This window comes from Notolepis coatsorum (assembly GCF_963971535.1).
Source record: "Notolepis coatsorum genome assembly, chromosome: 11".
In the NCBI taxonomy this organism is placed as follows: domain Eukaryota; kingdom Metazoa; phylum Chordata; class Actinopteri; order Aulopiformes; family Paralepididae; genus Notolepis; species Notolepis coatsorum.
The window spans coordinates 315,852-343,553 of NC_140175.1; the positions used below are offsets into that span (position 1 = coordinate 315,852).

Genomic DNA, 27,702 nt, shown 5'->3' on the forward strand with positions numbered 1-27,702 from the left:
GCCTCCCGCGACCAGTAAGTAGGTACTGTCTACTACTGCTCTTAATAACCGCAGCAATATGGGCATATGTTCTACGTTATATGCGCAAATGTGCGCAATGTGCCTAAAGTCAAGACTCGACAGTACTGAACCAGAAAAATTATTTAGGAGCACATTTTTTGCGTGATTAAAAATGATGGTTCGAACGTCCGTTCGGAAAAACCCTGGCGAAGTTCGAATCCCAAAAACAGGCTTCGGGGACAAGCTTTACTGACCAGACACTCTGTATCAGTGATGACTGTTGGAATGTAGATCTGTTATTTTAACATGTAGACACTTATTTGAACAAAGAGAAAAACACTTACAGCACCTTTTAAGATTGGCACATATATTCCGTCAGAAGGGTCAGGGGTCAGGTGTTTGGCACCAGAGGAGACGAGGCTCACGTCAGAGCAACAACTAACACAGTGTGACACACCAGCAGCACAAACACTGGGCAACTAGAAGTAAAATAAACAACAGCAGCAGCACAATCGTAAAAACATTTGACTAAAATCACGATACGTTAATAAATAAGGATTTTTAAAAGCCAGGACCCTCTCGGGAGTCTATAGACATGCCTGATGGTAAACCAGGCTGAGTTTTCTATTCTTTAAAGACCTCCGCTCTCCTCTAGTCTCTGGAACAGGGCCAGGTCCTTTAAAGACCTCCGCTCTCCTCTAGTCTCTGGAACAGGGCCAGTTCTTTAAAGACCTCCGCTCTCCTCTAGTCTCTGGAACAGGGCCAGTTCTTTAAAGACCTCCGCTCTCCTCTAGTCTCTGGAACAGGGCCAGTTCTTTAAAGACCTCCGCTCTCCTCTAGTCTCTGGAACAGGGCCAGTTCTTTAAAGACCTCCGCTCTCCTCTAGTTTCTGGAACAGGGCCAGTTCTTTAAAGACCTCCGCTCTCCTCTAGTCTCTGGAACAGGGCCAGTTCTTTAAAGACCTCCGCTCTCCTCTAGTCTCTGGAACAGGGCCAGGTTCTTTAAAGACCTCCGCTCTCCTCTAGTCTCTGGAACAGGGCCAGTTCTTTAAAGACCTCCGCTCTCCTCTAGTCTCTGGAACAGGGCCAGTTCTTTAAAGACCTCCGCTCTCCTCTAGTTTCTGGAACAGGGCCAGTTCTTTAAAGACCTCCGCTCTCCTCTAGTCTTTGGAACAGGGCCAGTTCTTTAAAGACCTCCGCTCTCCTCTAGTCTCTGGAACAGGGCCAGGTTCTTTAAAGACCTCCGCTCTCCTCTAGTCTCTGGAACAGGGCCAGTTCTTTAAAGACCTCCGCTCTCCTCTAGTCTCTGGAACAGGGCCAGTTCTTTAAAGACCTCCGCTCTCCTCTAGTCTCTGGAACAGGGCCAGGTCCTTTAAAGACCTCCGCTCTCCTCTAGTCTCTGGAACAGGGCCAGTTCTTTAAAGACCTCCGCTCTCCTCTAGTCTCTGGAACAGGGCCAGGTCCTTTAAAGACCTCCGCTCTCCTCTAGTCTCTGGAACAGGGCCAGTTCTTTAAAGACCTCCGCTCTCCTCTAGTCTCTGGAACAGGGCCAGTTCTTTAAAGACCTCCGCTCTCCTCTAGTCTCTGGAACAGGGCCAGGTCCTTTAAAGACCTCCGCTCTCCTCTAGTCTCTGGAACAGGGCCAGTTCTTTAAAGACCTCCGCTCTCCTCTAGTCTCTGGAACAGGGCCAGTTCTTTAAAGACCTCCGCTCTCCTCTAGTCTCTGGAACAGGGCCAGTTCTTTAAAGACCTCCGCTCTCCTCTAGTCTCTGGAACAGGGCCAGTTCTTTAAAGACCTCCGCTCTCCTCTAGTCTCTGGAACAGGGCCAGGTCCTTTAAAGACCTCCGCTCTCCTCTAGTCTCTGGAACAGGGCCAGTTCTTTAAAGACCTCCGCTCTCCTCTAGTCTCTGGAACAGGGCCAGTTCTTTAAAGACCCCCACTCTCCTCTAGTCTCTGGAACAGGGCCAGGTCCTTTAAAGACCTCCGCTCTCCTCTAGTCTCTGGAACAGGGCCAGTTCTTTAAAGACCTCCGCTCTCCTCTAGTCTCTGGAACAGGGCCAGTTCTTTAAAGACCTCCGCTCTCCTCTAGTCTCTGGAACAGGGCCAGTTCTTTAAAGACCTCCGCTCTCCTCTAGTTTCTGGAACAGGGCCAGTTCTTTAAAGACCTCCGCTCTCCTCTAGTCTCTGGAACAGGGCCAGTTCTTTAAAGACCTCCGCTCTCCTCTAGTCTCTGGAACAGGGCCAGTTCTTTAAAGACCTCCGCTCTCCTCTAGTCTCTGGAACAGGGCCAGTTCTTTAAAGACCCCCACTCTCCTCTAGTCTCTGGAACAGGGCCAGTTCTTTAAAGACCTCCGCTCTCCTCTAGTTTCTGGAACAGGGCCAGGCTGCGCAGGTGGGACTGTCTCTCTCCGCTCCTCCACAGGATCAGCAGGTGGTCAGTGGAGCAAGTCACCAGGCCCTTCTGCCCGAAGCCCACGAACATCTGGAGGGGGGAGGGGGGGGGGGGACAGGAGGAGGGAGGGGGGAGGGGGAGGAGGCAGGAGGAGGGAGGGGGGAGGAGGCAGGAGGCAGGGGGGAGACAGGGGGGAGGGGGGGAGGGAGACGGGAGGAGGGAGGGGGGAGGAGGCAGGAGGAGGGAGGGGGGGGGGAGGCAGGGGGAGGGGGGAGGGGGGGCGGAGGCAGAGGGGAGTGGGGGGGGCAGACAGGAGGAACATTATGTACCTTTTTTCCTTTGGTTGTTTAGTACTTTATTTACGTTTTCTGACGAGGCTGTGTGGCCGCCAGTGTTGGGAAAGTTCACTTTCTACATGAACTAGTTCAGGTCACAGTTCACACATTTTTAAATGAACTAGTTCAGTTCAGAGTTCAAAATTCAAAATTTTGAACTAAAGTTCATGGTTTCAGAAATTAACTAATTTATAGTTTATAGTTATTTTTTCAATACGTTGCTGCAAGCTATTATTTTTCTAATTTATTGCCACAACCCATAATAGAACCACAGAATACTGGCATTTCCATAACGCTTTGCTGCCGCCCATTCAGTCCACACTAGTAGCAGCTGCAGCTTTCATCTCTACAGTGTATTTTCAAAAACATGAGGAAAAACGTGCTGCTTGAATGGTCTTTATTAAGTATAATAATCTAAATATACTTAAAGTACCAAAAGTGAAAGTAGTCATTGTGCAAACATATAACATATAAACATGTGCCGACATAACTCTGTACGAACACAACACGAGGTAGGAACCAGGCTGAGGTATGAGACTAAGGTTGTACCTCAAAGTTCAATATTCAAAGTGCAAAACATTTACTGACTTTAACTAAAACTCTTTTAAATGCTCATACTGTACACCGACGTCGTAGAGTCTGACTCTGAGCGAGTGCAGCGCCTTCTGAAAGCGCGAGTGCTGCTGCTCTACTACCCGACTCCCCGAAGCTCCGCCCAGAGCGGTCGCCAGATTGGGTGGTTTTCCGCATTATTTTGCAGCCTGTTTACGGTGTGTTTTAACTGGGTTTTCGGCTGAAAGGCATATGAAATCTGGCACACGTTTGAACGCCGTTATAATATAGTGCTGAGAATGAACGCACTTTTGAACGCCGTTATACAGCGCTGAGAATGAACGCGTTCTCAATTACGTTCATTTAGGGGGGAAAACATCCGTTCAGTTCACGTTCGCCCAAAATACGAACGCGTTCACGAACGATCGTTCATTGAACGCGTTCAGGTACATCACTGGTGGCAGCGTACCTGTCTCTCCACTCAGGGTTCTGACGAGACTGTGTGTCTGTGTACCTGTACCTCCACTCAGGGTTCTGACGAGACTGTGTACCTGTACCGCCCCCGAGTGTCCGATCAGATCTCCGGTCAGCTCCAGGGTTCTGATGAGACTGTACCTGTACCGCCCCCGAGTGTCCGATCAGATCTCCGGTCAGCTCCAGGGTTCTGACGATGGGAAACTCCAAGGTCTTCCTCACCGGAGGTCCCGTCTGTTTGCCCGACCGTCCAAACGTCCACATCCCAAAGAACCCTGTGGAGACGGGGGAGAGGGTGAGTCTGTGTTACCTCACCCTTATTGTTTGGTTTAGTTAGTTAATGTTAACTTGTTCCCTTATTGTTTGGTTTAGTTAGTTAATGTTAACTTGTTCCCTTATTGTTTGGTTTAGTTAGTTAATGTTAACTTGTTCCCTTATTGTTTGGTTTAGTTAGTTAATGTTAACTTGTTCCCTTATTGTTTGGTTTAGTTAGTTAATGTTAACTTGTTCCCTTATTGTTTGGTTTAGTTAGTTAATGTTAACTTGTTCCCTTATTGTTTGGTTTAGTTAGTTAATGTTAACTTGTTCCCTTATTGTTTGGTTTAGTTAGTTAATGTTAACTTGTTCCCTTATTGTTTGGTTTAGTTAGTTAATGTTAACTTGTTCCCTTATTGTTTGGTTTAGTTAGTTAATGTTAACTTGTTCCCTTATTGTTTGGTTTAGTTAGTTAATGTTAACTTGTCCCCTCACCCTTATTGTTTGGTTTAGTTAGTTAATGTTAACTTGTCCCCTCACCCTTATTGTTTGGTTTAGTTAGTTAATGTTAACTTGTTCCCGCACCCTTATTGTTTGGTTTAGTTAGTTAATGTTAACGTGTTCTCGCACCCTTATTGTTTGGTTTAGTTAGTTAATGTTAACTTGTCCCCTCACCCTTATTGTTTGGTTTAGTTAGTTAATGTTAACTTGTTCCCGCACCCTTATTGTTTGGTTTAGTTAGTTAATGTTAACTTGTTCCCGCACCCTTATTGTTTGGTTTAGTTAGTTCATGTTAACTTGTTCCCTTATTGTTTGGTTTAGTTAGTTCATGTTAACTTGTTCCCTTATTGTTTGGTTTAGTTAGTTCATGTTAACTTGTTCCCTCATCCTTATTGTTTGGTTTAGTTAGTTAATGTTAACTTGTTCCCGCACCCTTATTGTTTGGTTTAGTTAGTTCATGTTAACGTGTTTCTTCACCCTTATTGTTTGGTTTAGTTAGTTAATGTTAACTTGTTCCCGCACCCTTATTGTTTGGTTTAGTTAGTTCATGTTAACTTGTTCCCTTATTGTTTGGTTTAGTTAGTTCATGTTAACTTGTTCCCTCATCCTTATTGTTTGGTTTAGTTAGTTCATGTTAACGTGTTTCTTCACCCTTATTGTTTGGTTTAGTTAGTTAATGTTAACTTGTTCCCGCACCCTTATTGTTTGGTTTATTTAGTTAATGTTAACTTGTTCCCGCACCCTTATTGTTTGGTTTAGTTAGTTAATGTTAACTTGTTCCCGCACCCTTATTGTTTGGTTTAGTTAGTTCATGTTAACTTGTTCCCTTATTGTTTGGTTTAGTTAGTTAATGTTAACTTGTTCCCTCACCCTTATTGTTTGGTTTACTTAGTTAATGTTTGTACATGTTTACATTCATGATACACTATTTCTATTTCACATAAAGACACACGACACATAGATTTGAGTACTGATATCATATCCATTCTTTATTAACTGACTTACATGGTTTAAGTTTGAGTGCATGCAGCCAGCCGTCCTCACGCTGGGCAAACAGAGCAGCTGGACTGGTCCACCCTAAATAGCCGGATGGGGGTGGTGGACCGAACCATGTTGCGGGAAATGTATTGTAATTTAGTTTTGTTATATGTATTTCCTTATTAATTAAGATGATTGGTTGTTCAGTTTGGTAGATATGTTGTTGTGTGTTTATTGTTTATTAGATTAGTCTGAATTGTAAGATTCAATTGTAGAATATTAGTTATATCAATCAGTGACGCGGCACCCCCACCTGGCAGGGAGTGTAACTGCAAGGTTGTTTTGGCTTTTATTCCATTGTAATACTGTATCCTACTCAATGTCACCGAGCCGCACTGCAGATTTACCCTACTCTTGGAATCCATTACCGGCCAGATCCTCATAGGGGCGCTGTCTCGATAATGCAGTGTTATTAAAGCAGTGTTAAAGTTATGCGTGTAGCCGACAGCCTGGAAGCGTGTATATTTTCCCTAACGGAGTTGCACTTCCGCGTTCGGTTTGCGCGATCTGAGGGAAGGAGGCCGTTCACGCTAGTGTAGAGGGTATGTGCGTGCGTGCGTGTGTGTGTGTGAGTGTGTGTGTGAGTGTGTGAGTGTGTGTGTGAGTGTGTGAGTGTGTGAGTGTGTGTGTGAGTGTGTACCTGAAGAAGCAGGCTCGGCAGGTAAGGGCAGCTCCATCATCTCCCACATCCTCACACTGCCGTCTTCTGAGCAGGACATCAGGCTGGAACACAATCACATGTTTTATTATGAAATAATACTAATAATACTTACTATGGACTGAGGCGAGTAAAAGAAGCCTATTTACCACATAAAGCCTAAACCACACAGCTCTCTCTCTCTCTGTCTACTACTACTACTACTACTATTACTACTATTACTATTACTACTATTATTACTACTACTATTACTACTATTATTACTACTACTACTATTACTACTATTACTACTACTACTATTACTACTATTATTACTACTACTATTACTACTATTATTACTACTACTACTACTATTACTACTACTACTATTACTACTATTATTACTACTACTATTACTACTATTATTACTACTACTATTACTACTATTATTACTACTACTATTACTACTATTACTACTACTACTGTTCTGAAGGATCAGATTAAACCGAATATATATATTTATTTATATATATATATTTAATTGTATTTGTATATCCCCTGATATCCCTTGTATATTCCTTGTACAATATGCATTGAATATCCCTTCTAGTCTACTGAACATCCCATAATAGTCTCCATTCTACCATTGGACGAGACCTTGGTGCCAGGTCGCCATACCCCTCAGACCAGGTTCAATCGTACCGCTCAACATGTATGGACAAGTCCTAGTTCCGCGTAGGAATATGTCTACCGCACCACTAATGGTACTATTTGTTCATAGTGCGTATATATACTGCGCTATTAAAGTAGAGCTTTCTTTTAGTCCAGTTCCTTACCCTCCAACAGAGTGACAGACGCAAAAGCCTCCCCGCGAACCACGTGTGGGCAGTAAGGCCAATTCGGCCCAGTATCGGCATTGAGACATCGTGTATATTAATATTTGAATAGTCATATTTGGCACTATATCGTCGAGTTGGACGTATTCTATTAAGCTAATAATAGTCTATTCATATGTAGTGCCTCGTGCGGTAAGAGTTCTATAGTAATCAGCACCCCCATCGTTTCGGGCATCAGCTGGACGCTTATCCAGGGTGGTTGACCCCACGTGAAGCTGCACCCGAGGAGCTCCAGGCCAAAGAGCGAGTGGACCTGTATATTGGATTATTCTACCGACGACGGCTAGCCTTCCCCGGCTTGGATTATGCTTTGAGTACTTTGATTATTCTATGGATAAAGGCCAACACTGCGGTGTGTTGGAAATACCCCCCCCGGAGAGGACGACAGGTGAGAAGACGCTCTACACGACGAGGTCGCCTCACGTCTCTCCATCGTGGACCGGAGGACGCCGGCCACAGAGAGTCCAACTGCTTTCATCTGTGGATCGAGGATCGCTGGGCACCGGGTCGCACGACTGTGGGCTCTCCCAGGATACCCTCGGCCAGACGGGATACAGCCAGACTCTACCCCCCCCCTCCAGCTGTCCTACAAGCAGTCGGAACCTTCCCCTAGTGTATCCAGCTATATAATCATTCAAGTATCATTGCTATTGTTCCCTAAATATTCCAGGTTGTATATTTGCTTCCTGCGCAATCAGAGATTGGACATTCGATATTGATCTACCTACGAATACTCATTTGCCATAAAAGTGCATACTATTTCAAATCATAAATGTAATTAAGTGATCGTTGTACATACCTTTTGCTATGTATTATTATTAAACGCAGACTTTCGACTTGGTACATTTGTGTTGGATCCGTTTCATCAGGTGGGAGTGTTTATCATAATTATTTATACCTAGTACTGGGTGGCCAGAGTCTAAAGTACAAGAGGTAGTGGTAGTAAGTATCATATCTAACAATACAGTCAGGGAATTGTACCCCTCAGTTACAATTGGTCCTTCGAGCCGGAGGGTAATCAGTGTAATATTAATATAGTGTTATTAATATTAAAATGGCCTATGATGAACACTCCACGAAACGATCCTCCTAACCAACAACGCCCGCGGCGCAAACGACAGCTCCCTCAGTACCTAGAGGCTTACGCTGTCAGTCAACAACCTAGTCTTCTACCAACAGTAAACGCGGTAAAACTAGAAAGTAAAATTATGTCTAACCCTAACGACCAGGCTACCCCGACCATAGAGGCCCCTATGGGTTCTAACGTAACTGACCCAGCTCACGGTGGGGACCAGGGGGAACCAGACATGACTTTACACCCCGCCAATACCGAAGAAGTAGTCCCCGACGAGTCCCGGGAGGAAGACAACACTACCGAGAGAGAACTCGGCACGGAAGAAGATGAGGAGAGCACCGTGGAGATAGAGCTCCAAGACTCCGCACGGAGTACCCCAAGGGACGGCTCCCCTATACAACCGTCTTCTCCCAGCGAGGCAGAGAGGACACTACAGCAGGCATTCCTCGTCAGCCTGAAAGCCTCTACTGAACGCGATAGACTCCAGGGCGAACGCGATCGATTGCAGATACAGCAACGGAGCGAAGAAGAGCACATACGCCTGGAAATAAGACGCATTCAGATGGAAGAGAATATGGCAAGAGACCGGGCCGACGCCCAGCGCGCCGCCACCGGTGCCCAGAGAGAATCGGATCTCACCAAGCGCGAAGCCGAGCGCGACAGAGCACAAGCGCAACTAATAGAACAGCTGATCAGAAGGACAACACCCCCTCCCTCCACCAGAGGCTCCAGGAACTCGTCTAGACATCACTCCAGGGCGGCATCCCCTAGCCGAGTAAGCGACCCTGAACTTGACCAACAGACGAGGTTTATACCCCCCGCAGACCCCCTTCCCCAACCGGTCCAAGCGAGACCCAGCCACCGGGAAGGAGCAGCATACACTGCGGAGAGGCTAAATCAAAGACTACAAGCCCTGGATGACCTAACGGAAGACGAAGAGGAAGAGGAGGAGAACCACGCCCGACGACAGCACAGTACTCTACCGGACCAGGAGGTCCAGTACAGCCCAGGCTATACCCCCGCGGAGCTGCGCTACAGACCCCCGACGCTATTCACGGGTGAGCACGACGCACGACCCGCACCGAGGAACAGCACCTGGACCAGCGGGCCATGGTACACAGCCGGTACCAGCCCACGCCAAGGAGCAGGAGGAGACTCGCCTAGGAGGCCTCTCCCCCAACGCTCGCCGATGTATCAACAATCCGCGTCATACATTGGCACACCTATGGTACCAGACTTCACCCAGGAGAACCGGGCCCAGTATACGGAGCTCCGCATGTGTCTGGAGACAATGTTGGTGGATGTCATTGATGAACGCCATAAATACGCGATACTACTGAAGCATTTAGAGGTACCCCGCGCGCACAACATAGCGCTCGCCTACGCCACTTCCACGACCCCATACACCGCAGCGCTGGTAGCGTTGGACCAGAGATATGGACGTATATGGGATTACGTGATCCAGGAGATCAGGCACATCGACCGCCTACCCCCAGCAACAGACAATCGAGCACTGGACGACCTGTCCATCAGAGTGCAGTCCCTAGTAGGGATGCTGGGAGCGCAGAGGGAAAAGGGTAGGCATGAACTATAAGCCAACTCAAATGTAGAGAGGATCTTGGAGAAGCTACCGCCCGCCCGACGGGAGCGCTTTAGGCGGCAGAGAGACCACCGAGACCCTAATGGCCCCGAACCGAACCTCCTCGACCTAGCCGACTTCCTGGCGAGAGAAGTCAGCAGCTTACGGCTAGATACATTCGGACGGAGCACCCCTGGCTCCAGAGAAGGAACCAGGAGACTAAATGATGGAAGAAGATCGGTGACTGTCATGCACCAATCGGAGTCAGTGCCAAGCAGTAGGAGCCACAGTACCCCCTCAAGAAAGGAGAAGTGGAAGATAGTGTGCCCCTACTGTGAGAAAGAACACTGGCTGTCACAATGTGACTCATTCCCCAAGATGAATGCGGAGGAAGCGAGTCAATGGATAAAGTCCAACAGACGCTGTTTTCGCTGTGCGCGATCACACATGGCAGCCGAATGCCGCTTAAAGAAAAAGTGCAGTCGGTGCGATGGAGCCCATCTGGACATACTCCACGACAGTAACAGACGGCGGCCTCCACCCGCACCATCAAGCAGCAAAGCAAGCGTCATGTACATCGACCCCGCCAGCAGCAGCGGAGCCAGAGTGCTCTTAAAGGTAGTCCGTGTGACATTGAGCTACCAGAATAAAGTCATGGACACTTACGCCGTCCTTGATGACGGGTCAGAGAAGACCCTTCTGCTCACGTCCGCTGCGGCCCAGCTAGGGCTGCGGGGGAGCGAAAACCAAATGACAATTCGGACAATAAGAAGAGATTTGAAAACGATAAAGGGCGAGAATGTCTCATTCTCTATCGCAGCAAGCGGCCAGCCCGAGCGACGGTACAGGATTACAGACGCTTTCACCAGCCAAGAAATAGGACTCTCGCGGTACACATACCCCGTAGCCAAGCTGATGGAGAAATATGTACATCTACGCAAGCTACCGATCCCACTCATAGACGGTGCTACCCCGACACTGTTGATAGGCTCCGACCATGCAGACCTCATTGTCCCGATAGACCGGGTTCATACCGGACCCAGAGGCTGTCCTGCAGCAGTCGAGACCCGCCTAGGATGGACTCTCCAAGGCCCACTCGCCAAATCTCTCAACCGAACCACAGCCACTAGCTGTCTCCACTCCCGAGTCACAGAGGGAGACACCGCACTCCTGCAGCATGTAGAGAGGCTATGGACCTTAGAACAAATGCCCTTTAAGAACGAAAAGAAAGACATTCGCTCTAAAGACGACATCTACGCCATTAACCTCCTCGAGACGGGAACAAAGAGAGTCCCAGTCAGCGGCGTGTTGAGATACGCCACGCCACTCCTGCGGCGGGAAGGGATGCCTACCTTTCACGCAAAGAAAGACGCCACAGAGCGGTACCTACTAAACACAGAGCGGCGCTTAGCCAAGGACCCCGCCCAAGAAAGTGTATACCGCGCTGAGATTGAGAAGCTCATCACAGCGGGACACGTCACAAAGATTGACATTAAAGAGGCCGACCAGACGACTGAATCGTGGTACGTGCCCCACCACAAGGTTCATCACAACGGCAAAGACCGCATCGTGTTTAACTGCAGCTACCAGATCGGATCCCAAAATCTGAATAAAGAGCTATTGCCCGGTCCTACACTCGGCCCCTCCCTACTAGGCGTACTACTCCGCTTCCGCCAGGACAAGGTGGCTATCAGCGGGGATATCAAAGGGATGTTCCTGCAGGTGAGATTAGTAGAGGAGGACAAGCCCCTGTTGCGGTTCCTATGGAGAGAGAGGCCAGGAGATGAGCACCCAGCCATCTACCAATGGGAAGTCCTCCCTTTCGGAACTACATGCAGCCCATGCTGTGCTACATTTGCACTACAGAGACATGTCGCAGAGGACCCAGCAGCGGACGAAGAGGTCCGACACAGTGTGAAGAACAGCTTCTACGTAGATAACTGTCTACAAAGCGTTTCGACCCAGGAAGAAGCCGAGGCTCTCCTACTTAAACGCCGCGCCTCTCTGATCAAAGGCGGCTTTGATCTCAGGCAGTGGGCCAGCAGCGATCCGCACGCAGCGAGCCTCTCCTCCGCGGACAAGGCAGCGAGCAGCGAGACCTGGATGGCCACAATCCCAGGAGAAGCCCAAGAGATGACACTAGGACTAGTGTGGCGCGTCAAAACAGATTCGCTCCACTATAGACACAAACCCCTGACCACGGAGCAGGGAAGGTCGACGGCAATACCGACCACCAGACGGAGTGTGTACAGAACACTCGCCCGACAATATGACCCGTTAGGATGTATACTACCGTACACCACCAGGGCAAAGATGATTGTACGAGCATTGTGGGACAAGGACCAGGGCTGGGACGACCCCATTCCCGCACACCTTGCATCCACCTGGAGAGAGTGGGAGATGGAACTCCACTCACTCCCAGGCGTTAATATACGCCGAAGCTACTTCCCACCCACGGTGAGGCCGGAGACATGTGAAATGGATTTACACGTCTTCAGTGACGCCTCCGAGGTCGCCTACGGATCAGTAGCCTACTTGCGGGCCCAAGAAGAGGGGGGAGAGATCTACACAGCATTCATCCTCGCCCGCTCGAGAATAGCCCCACGCAAGCAACAGTCTATCCCACGTCTAGAGCTCTGCGCAGCCCTCGCAGGAGCGCATCTAGCCACGCTCATCCAACGTGAGCTCACCATTCCGGTGCATAGAACAATCCTGTGGTCAGATTCCACGACAGTACTCGCCTGGATCAAATCGGATTCATGCAAATACAAAGTCTTCGTGGGAGTCAGAGTCACTGAGATTCAAGAGTTAACCGGAGAGTTAACCGGAGAAGCAAACTGGCGCTATGTTGATACAAAACACAACCCAGCTGACGTCATCACCCGGGGAATGTCCCTAGATGACTTAACCCGTCATAACATCTACAGTGACGGACCAGCATTCCTCAAGCTCCCGGAAGGAGATTGGCCCACGCCCACCCCGAGGGAAGCAAGTGACGAGGAGGCTGAGAATAAGAAACCCATGTTCTGTGGATTGAGCACTGTTGTCTCCGCAGACCCCAACATAGACGATTGCATTACCATAGAGAGTGCGCAGCAACGGACATTCCTGCGGCACCACCCAGAGATTAAGTCCCCCGCTGATATGTCAGCAGCTGACTACGAGGAAGCAGAACTGCTTCTACTGCAACGAGCCCAGAGAGACTCGTTCCCCGATGAACTAGACTGTCTACAGGGAGGAAAGCCCGTCCCATCAGACAGCAGATTGATTCATCTGGCCCCCGAGAGTGACACACATACCCTCATCAGAGTGGGTGGTCGCCTGCGGAGAGCCCCCAATTTACCGGATGACATTAAGTACCCGATCGTATTGAACAGCCGACATAAGGTCACAGAGCTGATTATAAAGAAATACGACGAGGATGTACACCACGCAGGAGCAGAGAGAGTCTTCGCGGAAATCAGACGTCGTTACTGGATACTTCAAGGAAGAGAGGCGGTGCGACGCTTCCAGCGAACCTGTCTAGACTGCCGAAAGTGCCGCGCGCAGCCCAGCATACCACGGATGGCTGACCTACCTCCATGTCGCCTCTGACTCGGCGACAAGCCATTCCACTCAACAGGCATGGACTGTTTTGGCCCGCTGCACATAAAGAAAGGAAGAGGCACCGAGAAGCGGTGGGGTATTGTATTCAAATGCATGACCACCAGAGCGATACATATCGAGCTCCTTCCGACCATGAGCGCAGACTCATTCCTTATGGCCTTCCGAAGATTCACATCACGGAAAGGAAAACCGTCTACATTATTGTCCGATCACGGGACAAACTTCAAAGGCGGAGAAAGAGAGCTGAGGGAGAGCTTCCAAGCTATGGGCCCAGAACTTAAGACCCATCTCGCTCCAGCCCAGATTGACTTCCAATTCAACCCCCCAAACGCACCCCACTTCGGTGGAACTTGGGAACGAGAAGTACGTTCTATAAAGACAGCCCTGTACGCAGTACTTGGGGCCCAGACTGTGGCGGAAGAAGTCCTAATGACAGTCCTCACGGAGATTCAGGGAGTATTGAACTCAAAGCCCCTCGGTTACGTCTCCAGTGATGTAGCAGATGTCGACCCAGTCACCCCCAACACCCTCCTGATGGGGCGGCTAGATCCCGCGTTACCCCAGACAATGTACCGGCCTGAAGAAGCGAGCGGCCGACGAATGTGGAGGTACAGCCAAGTATTAGCCGACAAGTTTTGGAGCAGTTTCCTACTGCACTACCTACCGTCTCTACAGACCCGCCAGAAGTGGGTAAAAGAGAGAGACAATTTGACGGAAGGAACAGTCGTCATGATTATTGACCAGTCACTACCCAGAGCTATGTGGCCGGCTGGCCGCGTAAGCAAAGTGATCACCGGTGCCGATGGCAAGGTCCGAGCAGCTGAAGTACTCGTCCAGGGGCGCATTTACACCCGTCCTGTGGCGAGGCTCATAGAACTGCCCCGACTCCCAGACACAATCGATGATGACCATGACCCTATGACTTTGTGAGTTGACTGACCCTTACAGCGAACCCTTGAGTGGTAGACAGTGCGGTTAATCTGTCTCTGCTTAACTAATTAGGTTGGGACCAATTAGGGGGCGGCTGTTCTGAAGGATCAGATTAAACCGAATATATATATTTATTTATATATATATATTTAATTGTATTTGTATATCCCCTGATATCCCTTGTATATTCCTTGTACAATATGCATTGAATATCCCTTCTAGTCTACTGAACATCCCATAATAGTCTCCATTCTACCATTGGACGAGACCTTGGTGCCAGGTCGCCATACCCCTCAGACCAGGTTCAATCGTACCGCTCAACATGTATGGACAAGTCCTAGTTCCGCGTAGGAATATGTCTACCGCACCACTAATGGTACTATTTGTTCATAGTGCGTATATATACTGCGCTATTAAAGTAGAGCTTTCTTTTAGTCCAGTTCCTTACCCTCCAACAGAGTGACAGACGCAAAAGCCTCCCCGCGAACCACGTGTGGGCAGTAAGGCCAATTCGGCCCAGTATCGGCATTGAGACATTGTGTATATTAATATTTGAATAGTCATATTTGGCACTATATCGTCGAGTTGGACGTATTCTATTAAGCTAATAATAGTCTATTCATATGTAGTGCCTCGTGCGGTAAGAGTTCTATAGTAATCAGCACCCCCATCGTTTCGGGCATCAGCTGGACGCTTATCCAGGGTGGTTGACCCCACGTGAAGCTGCACCCGAGGAGCTCCAGGCCAAAGAGCGAGTGGACCTGTATATTGGATTATTCTACCGACGACGGCTAGCCTTCCCCGGCTTGGATTATGCTTTGAGTACTTTGATTATTCTATGGATAAAGGCCAACACTGCGGTGTGTTGGAAATACCCCCCCCCGGAGAGGACGACAGGTGAGAAGACGCTCTACACGACGAGGTCGCCTCACGTCTCTCCATCGTGGACCGGAGGACGCCGGCCACAGAGAGTCCAACTGCTTTCATCTGTGGATCGAGGATCGCTGGGCACCGGGTCGCACGACTGTGGGCTCTCCCAGGATACCCTCGGCCAGACGGGATACAGCCAGACTCTACCCCCCCCCCTCCAGCTGTCCTACAAGCAGTCGGAACCTTCCCCTAGTGTATCCAGCTATATAATCATTCAAGTATCATTGCTATTGTTCCCTAAATATTCCAGGTTGTATATTTGCTTCCTGCGCAATCAGAGATTGGACATTTGATATTGATCTACCTACGAATACTCATTTGCCATAAAAGTGCATACTATTTCAAATCATAAATGTAATTAAGTGATCGTTGTACATACCTTTTGCTATGTATTATTATTAAACGCAGACTTTCGACTTGGTACATTTGTGTTGGATCCGTTTCATCAGGTGGGAGTGTTTATCATAATTATTTATACCTAGTACTGGGTGGCCAGAGTCTAAAGTACAAGAGGTAGTGGTAGTAAGTATCATATCTAACAATACAGTCAGGGAATTGTACCCCTCAGTTACAACTACTATTACTACTACTATTACTACTATTATTACTACTACTACTATTACTACTATTACTACTACTACTACTACTACTACTACTACTATTACTACTATTACTACTACTACTATTACTACTATTACTATTACTACAACTATTACTACTACTACTACTACTACTACTACTACCATTACTACTACTATTACTACAATTACTACTATTACTACTATTACTACTATTACTACTACTACTATTACTACTATTACTATTACTACTATTATTACTACTACTATTACTACTATTACTATTACTACAACTATTACTACTACTACTACTACTACTACTACTATTACTACTACTACTACTACTACTACTACTACTACTACTACTACTACTACTACCATTACTACTACTATTACTACAATTACTACTATTACTACTATTACTACTATTACTATTACTACTATTATTACTACTACTATTACTACTATTACTATTACTACAACTATTATTACTACTACTATTACTACTATTACTATTACTACAACTATTACTACTACTACTATTACTACTATTACTATTACTACAACTATTACTACTACTACTACTACTACCATTACTACTACTATTACTACAATTACTACTACTACTACTCAGATTAAGATTCAGATTCAGATTACTTTATTCGCCATGTATGTAAACACAATGGAACGTGATACGTCAGTACAGTGCATAATCTTTTTTCACAAATAATAATAATAAATCATAAATCAACCATCGGGTCGCGGACCGGTACCTGGCCGTGGATCATTTGGTACGGGCCGCAAAGAAAGAATAAAGTTGTTTAAAAGGAAATTCATTTTATTTTCATCAGTCTTCCGGTACTTTACTTTGAAAAATTGCCACTTGCTCCCCCCTGCCTCACTCTTTTTCGTAAAATAAGTCTCTGCCATAATGCTCCCCTTCACATAATTCACTGGCGCTGTGGTTGTGGTAGAGACATGATTATAATCAGGTTTTTATGCCCCAGAGTCTTGTACTTTGGTGATCTCAGACTCATTCCCTATGGTAACACCAAGGTCCCTGGATGAATAATGAATACAAATATCGGTAAAAAAGGAAAAACTATCCAAAAACGACTTTTTACGTTTTTTGGCACTCAACCGTTGGCGCCCAATAATGACTTTTTCCGTTTTTGGCACTGAAAGTGTTAAAGAGAGAAGGTGTAATACCCGTAGGGCAGCAGCATGGTGTGCAGGATGTTGGAGTCGTGGGCCGTCTTCCTGTAGGCCACGACAGACTTGGTGCCAACGCTGTACACATACAGACCGCTGCCAACCGCCGCTAGGATTAGCTGCAACACAGACACAAAGGTGACATCACCACATCAACACAGACACAAAGGTTACATCACCACATCAACACAGACACAAAGGTGACATCACCACATCAACACAGACACAAAGGTGACATCACCACATCAACACAGACACAAAGGTGACATCACCACATCAACACAGACACAAAGGTGACATCACCATATCAACACAGACACAAAGGTGACATCACCACATCAACACAGACACAAAGGTTACATCACCACATCAACACAGACACAAAGGTTACATCACCACATCAACACAGACACAAAGGTTAACCTCTTAACGTCACTTTGCGAGCGTCTACCGGGGCTGCATTTTTCACCGAACATATAATATACCGTTCTAAACATCTATTTGTCGCCGTTCCAACGCCACCTCACTTGACCGTTTCCGTGCCTCGGTTCTCGAGTTACATGACGATATGTCAGGCAAGAGTCTTTTTACAGGCCGCTCGTCAAATGACCACGTCGGACAGTATACACTCGAGAACTGACCAATCACTGATTATTGGTCAGTGTTGTAGCCAACGAGTATCCACTTCCAACGATACCGATGCGAATATAAAAACTAGGTGAAAGTTGACGAGCAAAAATCATTTGTGACTCAGACTTCACATGCACGGAGGTTTGGGTAACGTTCTTTGTCTCTTTCGTGACATTACATTTACATTACATTGAGTCATTTAGCTGATGCTTACATCCAAAGCGACTTACAAATTGTGAACAAGTCAGCAGGAAGGGTACAACTCTGGCAGTTAAGGGTAAGTGGTGTTGTTCATCAAATAGTGTCGACCTTGAGTGCTACACTCTTAAGTACATAGTAGTAGATACATATTAGCACAATGTTAGCATGATTTATTACATTCTTTCAGATATTTTTTCAGTCGGCTGTGGTGGGGAGCTGGTTCCACCGGTGCAGAGTGCGGCCCGAGAACAGCCTGCTTCTCTTTTTGATTTGGACTCAGATCTCTTGAGCATTGGCCCAATGTTTCTGATGAATCTGTGACCACTCTAAACACAAGGGTTCTGTCTCTGTGACCACTCAGTCTAAACACAAGGGTTCTGTCTCTGTGACCACTCTAAACACACAAGGGTTCTGTCTCTGTGACCACTCTAAACACAAGGGTTCTGTCTCTGTGACCACTCTAAACACAAGGGTTCTGTCTCTGTGACCACTCTAAACACAAGGGTTCTGTCTCTGTGACCACTCAGTCTAAACACAAGGGTTCTGTCTCTGTGACCACTCTAAACACACAGGTTCTGTCTCTGTGACCACTCTAAACACAAGGGTTCTGTCTCTGTGACCACTCTAAACACACGGGTTCTGTCTCTGTGACCACTCTAAACACAAGGGTTCTGTCTCTGTGACCACTCAGTCTAAACACAAGGGTTCTGTCTCTGTGACCACTCTAAACACACGGGTTCTGTCTCTGTGACCACTCTAAACACAAGAGTTCTGTCTCTGTGACCACTCACTCTAAACACAAGGGTTCTGTCTCTGTGACCACTCTAAACACAAGGGTTCTGTCTCTGTGACCACTCTAAACACAAGGGTTCTGTCTCTGTGACCACTCTAAACACAAGGGTTCTGTCTCTGTGACCACTCTAAACACAAGGGTTCTGTCTCTGTGACCACTCACTCTAAACACAAGGGTTCTGTCTCTGTGACCACTCAGTCTAAACACAAGGGTTCTGTCTCTGTGACCACTCTAAACACAAGGGTTCTGTCTCTGTGACCACTCAGTCTAAACACAAGGGTTATGTCTCTGTGACCACTCTAAACACAAGGGTTATGTCTCTGTGACCACTCTAAACACAAGGGTTATGTCTCTGTGACCACTCTAAACACAAGGGTTCTGTCTCTGTGACCACTCTAAACACAAGGGTTCTGTCTCACATGCATCCTGTATCAAGACACCTGGTGACGCTGATATAGATCATCTGCTTCCCCTTTCTCCTCTGTAGATGTTCTGTCTGTCTGTCTGTCTGTCTGTCTGTCTGTCTGTCTGTCTGTCTGTCTGTCTGTCTGTCTGTCTGTCTGTCTGTCTGTCTGTCCATCTATCTATGGATCTGTCTGTCTGTCTGTCTGTCTGTCTGTCTGTCTGTCTGTCTGTCTGTCTGTCCATCTATCTATGGATCTGTCTGTCTGTCTGTCTGTCCATCTATCTATGGATCTGTCCGTCCAGCTGTCCTCACCTACTAACGTGTAGATGTTGAGGTTCTGTCTCTATCGGTCAGTCCCTCTGTCTCTCCTCACCTCTCCATCGGTGGTCAGGTGCTGAATGGACATCTCGCTGGGTTTGGGAGCGGCCAATCGGATTTCGGCCTGGGTGTCGGCCTGAGACTCCTCCCACAGGATGTGTTCGTAGGCCAGGATGTTCCAGTCGACCGCGTCCCAGACGATCAGCTCCCCCGCGTGCGAGCCGCTGGCAAACAGGCCGTCTGAGGGGGAAGACGCGCACAGTCAAACCCCGCCCTCTTTTCCTAATCCTCCAATCACAACTGTTGCTTAGGGAAGTTGTGCTTCAGTTGTAGTTTTTTTGTCAATCAGTTGTAGTTGCTTTAGGCTTGTTTTCTGTTCTCATCACATGACAAACTCATCTCCGGCTCCGTAATAATATTCAGAGCCATGTTTCTGTCTTTACTAAGCAGTAGATTTAAAGAATCAAGATTTGATCTGTGCGACCTCAAAATATAATTGGGAGCATTTGTGCGAGTGAAAATAATTGTTCTGGTGCGACCTCCTCCTCCCCCGCTCCCCGAACGCCCCTTTCTCTGTATATTCGCTAGTTCGTACCCTCAGTATGTGCCTTGTGAGTTGACAGTGACCATTCTAACCAATCAAACGTGGGCTTGACGTTCTTACATTTAATGCTGATTTTAGATTGGTTAAGATTAGCCTTCAATCACTCCCTTTCGTGGCACTCCACTGTCACGTGACAGAGAGCTAACACGCGTTAACTAGGCTAATTAGTAGGGATGTTCGATATTGGCTTTTTTACCGATATCCGATATACCGATATTGTCCAACTCAGATTCAGATTCAGATTCCTTTATTGAGCCATTTGTGTAAAACACATTGGTAATTGTTGCAGCAATACAGTGTATGCATTCTTTCTTTTTTCACAGTAAACAAACACCAACACAGACAAGAAACGAAAACAGTGCAGTGGAGGATTAATCAATAAATAAAATACATATATATATATATAAAGTGAAGTGTGCAGAGATCCAGTACGGACTAGTGCAGTGCAGTCAATGTCATTGAGCCAGTGTCACTTGGGGGCAGAGGGGGGGGGGGGTACCGAGGGGGGGGGGGGGGGCCTGAGGCATTGATCAGCCTGGCGGCTGAGGGGAAGAAGCTCAGTCTGTGTCGAGCTTTCACAGCCTTTGGGATCCTCAGCCTTCTCCCAGAGGGGAGCAGGGTGAAGAGGCTGTGACCGGGGTGGGATGGGTCGGCCATGATCTTCCTCGCCCTCTTCAGCGCCCTGGAGTCGTGCAGGGACCTGAGGGAGGGCAGGGGACAGCCGATCACCCTCTCCGCGGAGCGAATCACCCGCTGCAGCTTGGCGAGATCTTTTGCCGCTGCAGCAGGGAACCAGGAGATGATGGAGTGGGTGAGGATGGACTCAATGATGGCCGTGTAGAATTGGGCCATCATGGTCCTCGGCAGTTTATATTTCTTCAACTGCCGGAGGAAGAACATCCTCCCCTGGGCCTTCTTGAGCGGGCCCGTGATGTTGAGCTCCCACTTCAAATCCCGGGAGATGGTCATGCCGAGGAATCGGCATGACTCCACGGAGGTCACCTGAGTGCCTCCCAGTATGATGGGAGGGGGCAGGGCTGCTTTCTTCCTGAAATCCACTACCATCTCCACTGTCTTTAGAGCATTGAGCTCCAGGTTGTTGCAGCTGCACCAGCTCTGCAGCCTCTCGATCTCCCTCCTATAGGCCGACTCGTCCCCCCTGGAGATGAGACCCACCAGGGTGGTGTCGTCAGCAAATTTCAGGAGTTTGACCGAGGGGTGCAGAGAGGCACAGCTGTTTGTGTACAGGGAGAACAGTAGTGGGGATAGAACGCAGCCCTGCGGGGAACCGGTGCTGGTGGACCTAGAGCTGGAAATGCTCTTCCCCAGCCTCACCCGCTGAGACCTGTTGGACAGGAAGTCGGTAATCCACCTGCGAGTGGAGGCCGGCACCTGCAGCAGGGATAGCTGGTGCTCCAGGACGGGTGGAAGGATGGTGTTGAAGGCCGAGCTGAAGTCCACATACAGGATCCTGACATAGTTGCCCGCGTAGTCCAGATGTTCCAGCGTGTAGTGCAGAGCCATGTTCACAGCATCCTCTGTGGATCTGTTGGCTCTGTACGCGAACTGCAGCGGGTCCAGCACAGGATCTGTGATGAGCTTCAGGTGGGCCAGGACAAAGCGCTCCAGGACCTTCATGACCACAGAGGTCAGGGCGACAGGTCTATAGTCATTAAGGCCCGTGACCTTGGCCTTCTTGGGGACGGGGATGATGGTTGAGGCCTTGAAGCATGCTGGGACGTGACACAGCTCCAGCGATGCATTAAAAATGGTGGTAAACACCGGTGCGAGCTGGTCAGCGCAGTGCTTCAGGGCAGAGGGGGAGACAGAGTCCGGGCCGGCCGCCTTCCGGGGATTCTGACTGGAAAACAGCCGTTTCACCTCTCTCACACTGACAGAGAGAGGGGGGGGGGGGGGATGTGGGGGGGGGGGGGCCCACTGGGGTGGGGGGATGGAGGTTGTGACCGAGTGGGTGAAGGAAGAGGGCGGGGGGAACCTCTTTCTCAAACCTACAGTAAAATGTGTTTAGCTCGTTCGCCAGGGGGAGGCTATCAGGCGCCTGTGGTGACTTCGGCTTGTAGTTTGTAATGGTCTTGAGGCCTTTCCAAACGGAGGAGGAATTCCCCTCAGAGAGCTGCTGCCGCAGTTTCTCTGAGAAGCGAAGTTTCGCCTCCCTCACCTCTTTGGCGAACTTGTACTTGGCCTGCCTGAACCGATGAGCATCACCACTGAGCCTGGCCACCTCCTTCTCCGACCTCAGCCGCCTGAGTTGGGCTGAAAACCAGGGTTTGTTGTTGTTGTAGATCTTCCTAGTGCGGAGGGGGACACACACCTCCTCGCCGAGGCTGATGAAGGATGTCACAGTGTCTGTGTAGTCATCCAGGTTGTTACCAGCCTCAGGCCCCGCCCCACTCAACTCTTAATTTCCAATGCAGATATCAACTGATACCGATATATGCAGGGTCCCCCCCCCCCCCCCCCCCCCCCCAAAAAACACAACATACTTTTATGCATACTTTTCACAATAAATAAAATAAGAACTTGTTCTTACTTGCTTGCCTGGGCAAATAAAAGTTAAATGAATGTAAAAAGTGATTTGCCCAGAAAGTAACGTTAGCCACAGCTAAGTTTAATGTGACTGATCTAGTGAGCTAGAATCGGAATATTCCACCCATAAATAGCGAATGTAAAATATAAATAACGTAACGTTTTGACGTTAGCCAGCTAGCTAGTAGTACGGCAATATGTTGCCAATTGATTCCGGTCGAACAACGTTAGTGAGATTTGCCTACGTTCTGTTACATAATAATAATCATGAAAGTGTAGTGCCGAAGGATATGATAGGATAGACAACGCTAAACATGTATTAAACATCAACTCAACGGCAACACTCTGACGTCGAGCTAGTTTGCCGACAGCAATGTAACAAACAATATGGTCCGTGTGGAACCCTGATCCCCAACACATAGTTCCGTGTGGAACCCTGATCCCCAACACATAGTTCCGTGCGGAACCCTTATCCAACACATAGTTCCGTGTGGAACCCTGATCCCCAACACATAGTTCCGTGTGGAACCCTGATCCCCAACACATAGTTCCGTGTGGAACCCTGATCCCCAACACATAGTTCCGTGTGGAACCCTGATCCCCAACACATAGTTCTGTGTGGAACCCTGATCCCCAACACATAGTTCCGTGTGGAACCCTGATCCCCAACACATAGTTCTGTGTGGAACCCTGATCCCCAACACATAGTTCCGTGTGGAACCCTGATCCCCAACACATAGTTCCGTGCGGAACCCTTATCCAACACATAGTTCCGTGTGGAACCCTGATCCCCAACACATAGTTCCGTGTGGAACCCTGATCCCCAACACATAGTTCCGTGTGGAACCCTGATCCCCAACACATAGTTCCGTGTGGAACCCTGATCCCCAACACATAGTTCTGTGTGGAACCCTGATCCCCAACACATAGTTCCGTGTGGAACCCTGATCCCCAACACATAGTTCTGTGTGGAACCCTGATCCCCAACACATAGTTCCGTGTGGAACCCTGATCCCCAACACATAGTTCCGTGTGTGAATTATGTTGAGCCACCACCAAAGATGAATCCAAAGTTTAATCCAGTGAGAATAGTACTAGGCTATATAACATACATTTGTGCAAGTAGATTACATTAGCAAAACATATTGCCCTTTTGACATTTTAGCCTACATATTCATAATCATGAAAGTTATTTGGAAGTATTTTATATTCTGTACGTAGTTTGAAAGTGGTCAGACAGTTCCCTCTGTGTGTAATACAGACAGTCTTCACACATTCATAAATAACACTTACAGAAGAGCTTATTGTGCACTGTAATAAAAGACGTTTTGTTCAATGGGGGATTTTTTTTATGTACAGAATACCGTGAAACCGTGGTATTTTTGCCCAAGGTTATCGTACCCTCAAAATGTCATACTCTACACTATACTGTAATTTAGGGCTACTTTCACTGTTTTACTGCATTCCTTTGCAAAGGGACAATACCGTGTGCAACACGATTTTAAAGATTCATCAATTAAACCAACTATTCCATTCTCCCCAAAGGCCAACGTCTGTTGGTGAAGAGTCTGACCGGAAGTGACCTGGGAGGCGTTAAGAGTCTGACAGGAAGTGACCTGGGAGTCTGACAGGAAGTGACCTGGGAGGGTTAAGAGTCTGACAGGAAGTGACCTGGGAAGGTTTAGAGTCTGACAGGAAGTGACCTGGGAGGGTTTAGAGTCTGACAGGAAGTGACCTGGGATGAGTTAGAGTCTGACAGGAAGTGACCTGGGAGTCTGACAGGAAGTGACCTGGGAGTCTGACAGGAAGTGACCTGGGAGGGTTTAGAGTCTGACAGGAAGTGACCTGGGAAGGTTTAGAGTCTGACAGGAAGTGACCTGGGAGGGTTTAGAGTCTGACAGGAAGTGACCTGGGAAGGTTTAGAGTCTGACAGGAAGTGATCTGGGAGGGTTTATAGTCTGACAGGAAGTGACCTGGGAGGGTTGAGAGTCTGACAGGAAGTGACCTGGGAGTCTGACAGGAAGTGACCTGGGAGGGTTAAGAGTCTGACAGGAAGTGACCTGGGAGTCTGACAGGAAGTGACCTGGGAGGGTCTAGAGTCTGACAGGAAGTGACCTGGGAGGGTGAGGAGTCTGACAGGAAGTGACCTGGGAGGGTTTAGAGTCTGACAGGAAGTGACCTGGGAGGGTTAATTAAGAGTCTGACAGGAAGTGACCTGGGAGGGTCTAGAGTCTGACAGGAAGTGACCTGGGAGGGTCTAGAGTCTGACAGGAAGTGACCTGGGAGGGTGAGGAGTCTGACAGGAACTGACCGTTGACGTTGATGAGCGCGCGGACGCTGTCCTGGTGGTCCGACAGACAGCGGATCTCGGCCACAGACAGAGAAGAATCCGTCGACACCGTCAGCCTGTAGATGACTGAGAGCAGAGCAGCAGTCGATAACAGTCAGAGCTGATGTACAATAGTGCTGTATTTACTGTGTATATACATTTAAATTTACTGTAATATATATAGATATATATGTCCATATCTGTCCTTGCATGGTCGCCTCCGCCGTAGGTGTGTGAGTGTGTGAGTGAATGTGAGGAACAAAAATTGAAAAGCGCTTTGGATTAAAGCACCATAAAATTATGAATGTTTACAGACTGTGTCTCATAAAGACTGCTCACCGATCTCTTTGTCCATCGCCGCTGCTATACAGTTCTTAGGCAACTCGATCAAAGCAGTTATTCCTGCATTGGAGAAAAACACAGAGTTCAAACGTGCTCTCCGTTCACACTGACAGCCTTAGTGCTGCGTTCACACTGACAGTCTTAGTGCTGCGTTCACACTGACAGCCTTAGTGCTGCGTTCACACTGACAGTCTTAGTGCTGCGTTCACACTGACAGTCTTAGTGCTGCGTTCACACTGACAGTCTTAGTGCTGCGTTCACACTGACAGTCTTAGTGCCGCGTTCACACTGACAGCCTTAGTGCTGCGTTCACACTGACAGTCTTAGTGCTGCGTTCACACTGACAGCCTTAGTGCTGCGTTCACACTGACAGTCTTAGTGCTGCGTTCACACTGACAGTCTTAGTGCTGCGTTCACACTGACAGTCTTAGTGCTGCGTTCACACTGACAGTCTTAGTGCTGCGTTCACACTGACAGTCTTAGTGCTGCGTTCACACTGACAGCCTTAGTGCTGCGTTCACACTGACAGTCTTAGTGCTGCGTTCACACTGACAGTCTTAGTGCTGCGTTCACACTGACAGCCTTAGTGCTGCGTTCACACTGACAGTCTTAGTGCTGCGTTCACACTGACAGTCTTAGTGCTGCGTTCACACTGACAGTCTTAGTGCTGCGTTCACACTGACAGTCTTAGTGCTGCGTTCACACTGATGGTCTTAGTGCTGCGTTCACACTGACAGTCTTAGTGCTGCGTTCACACTGACAGTCTTAGTGCTGCGTTCACACTGACCTTAGTGCTGCGTTCACACTGACAGCCTTAGTGCTGCGTTCACACTGACAGTCTTAGTGCTGCGTTCACACTGACAGCCTTAGTGCTGCGTTCACACTGACGGTGTATTTGACAGTAAAGAGCGTGACCTTGAAGGCGTCTCACCGGTGTCGCTGTGGTTCTCTGTCTCACACTGGAGCTGGAAGTCTCGGCTCCAGACACACAGCTCACTCGCCCCCGAGAGCCAGACGCCCAGACGCTCCAGGACCAGCAGACACTGATGAAGACAGAGGTACCGGATCAGAGCTTTATACACACACACACACACGCGCGCGCGCGCGCACACGCACACGCACACACACACACACACCGGCTGCCTGTCTGTGCGCTCCGTCGAGACTGTGCATACTTTTGTTAATATTTATAGTTTTAAGAGTTTTGTCTGTACCAACAGTAGGTGCAATTAATGTGTATGACCGTCAGTCACTTATAGACATTGGATTACGGGAAACTTACCGACTGGATTACTCTCTGGATCAGCTCTCTGAACCGCAACAATGGCCCGTTGAGATCTTGAGGACATCAGGACCGGATCTCGCCCCCAGGGACAAAGGACCCAGACGGCGAGGAAAGAGAGCTGGAGTCCGTAACAGGCTGAGAACCAGGCGGCACAGGACACCACTACCCAGTATATTGCTAGCCAATGTACAATCAATAGACAATAAACTAGACGACATCCGAGCAAGGATTCAATTCCAGAGAGACGTTAGGGACTGTAACGTTCTCTGCTTCATCGAGACGTGGCTGGCGCCAGAAGTCCCAGACCACGCCATCCAACCGGCCGATCATTTCTTCATTCACCGCAAGGATAGAACAGCAGAATCCGGTAAACAACGTGGAGGAGGTATTGCCTTCATGTTGAACAAAAATTGGAGTGATCCAACGAATGTGAAGGAATTATCCAACCACTGCTCCCCAGAACTGGAATATATAACCATCAAGTGTCGTCCTTTCTTCCTCCCGAGGGAGTTAACGGCGATCGTCCTGGTCGGAGTGTATATTCCACCGCAAGCTGAAGCCAGCAACAAGGTTGCGCTCTCCAGACTACACGACGAGGTAAATAGAATCCAAGAGGCGAATGTTAACGCCGCCATTTTAGTTCTGGGAGATTTCAATAGCGCCAATCTGAGAAAGGTATTGCCCGACTTCTATCAGCATGTGACTTGCAACACCAGAGGCGGTAACATCCTAGATCACTGTTACACGCAATTTAAAGGTGGCTACAAGGCTCATTCTGATAGTGGCTTCGGTAAGTCAGATCACGCATCAATTTTTCTTACACCGAAGTACAGACAGAAAATTAAAAGTACTCCCGTAGTCTCGCGAGAGGTGCAGAAATGGGATGTGACGTCAGAGGATACGATCTGGTCAGTGTTTCACAACACAGACTGGAATGTGTTCCGCGACACAGATAACATTAATGCCTACACGGAGACAGTGCTGGACTATGTTTGTACTAGGGTGAAAGAAACAATCCCCACTACCAAAATGAAAGTTTACCCAAATCAAAAACCCTGGGTAGACAAATCCGTCCGTGAAGCTCTGAGAGAGCGCACCAAAGCATACAACGACGGCCTAGAGGCAGGCAACATGAATGACCACAAGGTGGCGCGATACAACGTAAGGAGGACTGTGTCAGAGGCCAAACGACGCTACAGGGATAAAATTGAACTCCAGTTTGAACAAGCTGACTCTAGAGCTATGTGGCAGGGGCTC

At 48.2% G+C, this 27,702-nt stretch overlaps 1 protein-coding gene across 1 annotated transcript in view; it reads right to left on the minus strand.

Moving 5' to 3' along the window:
* Positions 1-2,265: 2,265 nt before the first annotated feature.
* wdr41 (WD repeat domain 41) overlaps positions 2,266-27,702 on the minus strand; it is a gene marked incomplete at its 5' end in the record, with an annotated part of 47,958 nt that continues 22,521 nt past the window's right edge. Inside the window, 8 exons of the mRNA XM_084324132.1 lie at positions 2,266-2,482; positions 3,895-4,028; positions 6,188-6,270; positions 16,988-17,109; positions 19,394-19,578; positions 24,801-24,905; positions 25,158-25,220; positions 26,092-26,203. Coding sequence (XP_084180258.1) covers positions 2,342-2,482; positions 3,895-4,028; positions 6,188-6,270; positions 16,988-17,109; positions 19,394-19,578; positions 24,801-24,905; positions 25,158-25,220; positions 26,092-26,203 — 945 coding nt within the window. The 3' untranslated portion in view covers positions 2,266-2,341. The remainder of the gene's footprint in view (positions 2,483-3,894; positions 4,029-6,187; positions 6,271-16,987; positions 17,110-19,393; positions 19,579-24,800; positions 24,906-25,157; positions 25,221-26,091; positions 26,204-27,702) is intronic.